A 6,060-nucleotide genomic window follows, 5' to 3' on the forward strand; every position below is an offset into this window, starting at 1 on the left:
TGTTCTGACATTGCTCCCATTTTCCACAACATATCTGTGTGAGCTGAGCTTTTCAAGCCTAACTGCTATAAAAACTAAAAACAGAGAGAGACTGAGAGCTGTTGAAGAAGAGCTTCGTGTGTGTCTTTCTACTATTCCTGCCAGGATATCGGCTTTGTGTTCATCTAAACAGGCCCAGGTTTCACACTGACTGAGTATAAATAAATTGAGAAATTATATTGTAATTAAATATACTATACAGAGTGTCATTTTGTAAAATCTTTGGTTAGTGGTGTGCCACAAATTTTTCCAATGTAAAAAAATGTGCCGTGGCTCAAAAAAGGTTGAAAAACACTGGGCTAGAGCACCCTTCGCAACCCTAGTGAGGATAAAGCTTTTCAGAAAATGAACAAATGATAACATTTAGAAATATATGCATTGAGTAACTTAATTTTTTCATTTTATTTTTTATTTTCTCTCTTATATGCCATCTCCATCACAAGGCTACGCAATCAGTAACAGGACTGCTGATTTAGTTTATCAAGAGTATCGACACCTTTCACGAGATGGGTACAAATACCCAGTAGCTGAATGACCCAAAAGTCCACTTTTAATATTGCATTTCAATTCAATCTTATTCATAAAACACTTTAAATATAACAGATGTCGAATAAAGAGTTCTGTGCAAGGAACAAAAAAAACATAAATATTAAATGGAATACAACAATAAATCAACACTATGAAAGATGAGTTTCATGCCATTTGAAAGACCAAGGAATAAAAACCGGTTTTAGGACGAGTTTTAAAAAAAAGGTGCTCGTCTAATATTAAAAGGCTAAAATGAAATAAATATTTTATCTCTTCATGAAAATGAAAAGTATGGACAGATTCCGTGATCTGCGTTGACAACAGTGTTTTATTTTTTGAAAAAAAAAGTTTTATTTTGCATCATTACTACACTTCCTTTCCATCATGGAGGTATTTTGTCATCTTTATGTGATCAGGCAACATCATTCAGAAAAAGAAAAAACTTCTGTTTCATGCCTATGAATGCATCAACTATATCGTAGACGTTTCTGGAGGTGGTGAAATTTGTCAACTTGATTAATATGTAAGAAAACCTATGACATCGTGAACGCAGCCAAATGTGTCGTAGTTGCAGGTGACGTTATCTACCCTGTAGTGACAAAAATGAAGGATTTTACTACCACACCCAGGGTCAGTTTTTGCTATAGGCAAAAAGGGGAGTGCATTTACAATGAAAAGGTGCAGCAAACGCTTTTCCAGATTATTTTACCATTTTTCCAGCCCATTGTCTCTCATTTCCATATCAAGTTATGGCCGTAGACTGTTTGCTCCGCAGCAGAGTTTGCTGTAAGGGGATCGCTCCCCCTTTTTGTCAGTGATTTGTCAGTTATTGCAAGGCTAAAATATATCTTTTTTTATGGTTGTAACATTTTTTTAAAGATAATAGAGTTGATGATCACACATTACAGTAGGCCACAACATATGGCACTGAGCGTACCAATCGTTCAGAAAAAATTTAATACAAAGTGTAAAAAGAGCAAAAAACTTCCGTTTACAGGTGTGAGCACTGAATTCAGATTTGTGTTAATTATTTTTCAATATTTTTGCATTTAATTGTATTTGATTCTATTTTGGGGTTAACGTTTTTGTTACTTAAATCATATACTATTCTTGTGTTTGCTCTGTGAAAAGGGTTTGTTGGGGTTATTTTGGGTACTATTATAATATATATATATATATATATATATATATATATATATATATATATATATATATATATATATATATATATATATATATATATATATATATATATATATATATATATATATATATATATATATATATATATATATATATATATATATATATATATATATATATATATATATATATATATATATATATATATATATATATATATATGTATATGTATATATATATATATATATATATGTATATATATATATATATATATATATATATATATATATATATATATATATATATATATATATATATATATATATATATATATATATATATATATATATATATATATATATATATATATATATATATATATATATATATATATATATATATATATATATATATATATATATATATATATATATATATATATATATATATATATATATATATATATATATATATATATATATATATATATATATATATATATATATATATATATATATATATATACGTATATATATAAACACAGAAAATGCAAAAAAAAATTATATTGATGTCTATTAATGAAATTCAAGAAATAAATTAAGCCTATCTTGCAAAAAAAGTGAAAAAATAGTCAGTCAGTTTTGGCTGCCACTGCTCGCTCTGGGCGTTGCGTGACCGGATGTTTGGTCGCCGGTCTTTTGATCGCCGGTGTTTTGATTGCCGGGCTTTTGATCGCCGGTCTCCTGGTCTCTTTTGGTCGCCGTTCTTTTAGTCGCTGGTCAAATGTACTTAGATTTTAAACAGTACTTAGATATTATGCTCTCTCTCTTAGATATTAAACTCTCTCTCATGAATATCATTTTGAGAGCTGGCTTCAACAGTAAACTCTAAACCATTTGATCGGCAACTAAAAGGGACCAAAAGACCGGTGACCAAAAGACCGGTGACCAAAAGACCGGCGACCAAAAGGCCGGCGACCAAACGTCTGAGCACCAGGTCGTTGCCATTTTACCATAGTCAAACGTGCTCTTACTAGATGTGAGTAGCCTTGATAGATCTGTTCGTAGTGTTTAGCATGTCAGCACATCCCAATAGTTGTTAAGTTATCTCTTGCTATTATTGCATCCAGAGACTTGGTGAACACTAGACCGCTACAGACACACTTGCTGGTTGTGCTGCTCACGTTACTTCCTTTCTGAATTTGTCTACATGCAGGCAACACCCTTTCGGAACGCAAAAAGGATATGATTGTACATATGTGATTATTAAATAAAACACAATTCTGCTTTGATTTTGTTTTGTTTTTTGTTTTTATTTCTTGTGCAAAAGTAACAACTATTGTAGTAATACGAGCCATCAAAAGAATCAAGATATTTCCACGTCAGAACCAATATGGCTGCCACAACATCTTAAACTTCTGGCAAGAAAATTGTAATTGCATCAGCTTCTCGTCAAGATAGACTTATTCACTTTTTCAAATTGAATAATGTGATATTTTGCATTTACAAAGTCAGGCAAATTAACTTCCTTATGATAGTTACCAAAATAATGTGCAATCCATCAGACGATGCTGTGGATTCATACAGTATCTCAGAAATACAATATGCCTTGATTTTTGTCATTGTTTTCCTTCCAAAGTAAAACATTTGTACTCCCTATTGAAATCATGGATATGTAGGCAAAAATGTAACGATTTTAAGGCAATTTTAATGTTATGGCTCATTCGCGGGGCACCTTATATGCGAAAAAATACGGTAATATTCAATTGTACTCCTTATGTGCAAGACTGCTAACAAATAAATGAAGAATAAAAAATGACATTAAATGTTAATTGAAAAAAAAATCATACATGATGCAAACTTTAAGACATTCACTGTCTGCTTTGAATTCAGTGTTCTGTTTACAATTGCAGTATCATACATTACAGTGAAGTATTCAAGGAAAAGTGTAATGTACAAAAGATAACATAAATTTCATCAGACAGTCACATCATGCTCCATTATTTACATGGCATAAAAGCAATTTAAGGAAAATTAGAAGCTTAAAACAGCTTCATATACTCAGTACCTTTTCAATGGTTCAATGTTGGTGCTCACGAACTTTATGTCCCTAAAGTCCCTTTGATTGAGGCAATGCTCTTGCCCCTCCTTGCATCTGCCAGCAGTTCTTTGTAGAAGTCAGAGTGGATAAACCTTGGGTAGGAATTATTCTCCATCAAACTGTAGACTTTTCCTTGAGCTACTAAAAAGCTGGCTTCATTCGGTTCGTTGAGACTCTGGATTATTTTGCTTTTTGTGTAAAAGTCAAGGTTTACCTGTAAAAAACAATGTGAATCGTAAAAATAAAACTGCCATACCCTATTTTGGATCAAACAATTAGTTGCGTATGTTTTAAATAAATTTAGAGCATTACGTTGGTAACTACATAAACGAGATCACAAGCAACAGACTCCTTTTGGTTCACAGGTCATATTTATGGGAATTAAATCCCATTTGATATTAACCAGTTTGTTTTTGAGACGTTTCGACAAGTTAACTTGTTGGGTGCAATTAACAATCCATTTAGACTGTCGGATTGGAGGTCTTTTGCCATCAATGACACTGGAATATAAGCATTCACAGCTAATCCTCCCAGTTTAGTTTAGGTAACTTCATTAACTAATCGGCAGCCAATGACAATGCTAGGTGCAACACCCATTTTGATGGTAGTGGGCAATCTAGCGACTATGATTGCAGAGACCAAATTTAGTCAAATGCAGTCATATACACACTTGACCAGACAACTCAATAATCTCCAGATTTACAAGGCTATCGCTCAAATGAAAACACGGGATTCTGTACGTACACTATGAAGGAGTTATAACATGCCAGTCAAGTAGAACGACGCTTAAGGCCCACGGGCCATATGTTTTACATCCCTGAGCTAGGAAAAAATAAACTGCATGTTCGCAATTTACCTCTTTGGGAGCCTCAGTTTTAATGAACTCCTCATAAATGCTGTTGGCTTTGGATGTCAATTCTTGGTGTGATGAAAGCATCCTAAAATCCTCACACGCATTCCAAAACTCAATGTTCTCCTCACAGAACTCCATTTTTAGGAAAACAAAAAAGGCGATCTTGCCATCTGGGGGAAAGCAGACAAGACAAAAGAGACATCATCCTCTCTGCACTAACCAAATTAGTGCAGAACATGAGTACAGAGCCATCACAGTCATAAGCTTGGTTTAATTGATGGCTATAAAGCGTTCTCCTTTGAGCACACAGTAACTGTCTGACCTTTGAGAGTCAATTATGGAATAGTAAGCATATGTTTCCGATTGATGCTTACATTTATGACTGAGTAGTTTGTCAAGTGACTGTGCCCACTGGCTCACATCATCTGCAATTGGCCTGAGGAAAGACACATTACTCATCAGGGTTTGTCAAAGATATGCAAGAAATTGATCTGAGTCATGAAACGGGATGCTGTCCAAATGCAATAGTGTAATATATTCATGTTTTATATTTGTCTGTATTGCAACAGACGTGACACATGGTTCTTTTTAAAAATATATTTACTATATTTTTTATTTTTCAAATACAGTCAGTATGGTATATGTTTTCGATGTCAAATAGGATCTGTTGTAATTTGTCTTTCTCAAATAGGAGTATCAATCCATTATAGGGCTGAATAAATATACCTGCGTGATTTGATCTTCATCAAATATGAGATTGAATTGCCTGAGTTCTTCTTCAAAAGGAGCCCAAGTTTGCTTTTCCAGTTTCTTCCCCTGAAAAGAAACAAGAAAACACACCTTAAATTTTATGCAGCAAAAGTTTGACTCACCATATACTTTCATATACTGGCTTTAACTCACGTCATCGTATTTTTCACTTTGGACTGCTCTGTAGATTTTGACCAGTCAGTGAAAGCCATCCTCCAGTTAGACGTGCTAGTAAGATCCTCCTTCATTCTTCAATCTACTCTGCTTTGACTTGCTGCCTAGTGCCGAACTTTATAGTTTGCCTCCAGCAGTGCACTGACAAAGAGGAGGCGGGGCTGACACAACAGGTCTTTCTCACAAGCAGCACTTTGCTTTAAATGACAGACATAGTTATGACTCAGAATCTGAGGAAACAGTTGTCAACATAACGTAAATAACACACCACACCTCACACTTGCAACGTTTCTCTCCACTTTTTCTTCAAATTTTTTGTCTTGCTTTTACAACTAATTTTCCCTTGGATTAGACTGTTCACATATACACATGGCTCTGGGGTCCTGGGTTCAAATCCAGGTCACGTCCCACCTGTGTGGAGTTTGCATGTTCTTCCTGGGGCTGCGTGGGTTTCCTCCCATATTCCAAAAACA

General features: G+C 33.8%; 1 protein-coding gene across 1 annotated transcript; it reads right to left on the reverse strand.

Moving 5' to 3' along the window:
- Nucleotides 1-3,079: 3,079 nt before the first annotated feature.
- On the reverse strand, nucleotides 3,080-5,661 carry LOC144197174 (regulator of G-protein signaling 5-like). The gene is made up of 5 exons (XM_077717813.1): nucleotides 5,567-5,661; nucleotides 5,390-5,479; nucleotides 5,038-5,099; nucleotides 4,667-4,833; nucleotides 3,080-4,024 (listed from the first exon to the last, which is right to left on the reverse strand). Exons 1-5 carry the CDS (start codon nucleotides 5,659-5,661, stop codon nucleotides 3,812-3,814), a joined length of 627 nt encoding a protein of 208 aa, XP_077573939.1. The 3' UTR covers nucleotides 3,080-3,811.
- Nucleotides 5,662-6,060: the final 399 nt, after the last annotated feature.

The sequence above is a fragment of the Stigmatopora nigra genome, chromosome 5 (assembly GCF_051989575.1).
Source record: "Stigmatopora nigra isolate UIUO_SnigA chromosome 5, RoL_Snig_1.1, whole genome shotgun sequence".
Classification (NCBI taxonomy): Eukaryota; Metazoa; Chordata; class Actinopteri; order Syngnathiformes; family Syngnathidae; genus Stigmatopora; species Stigmatopora nigra.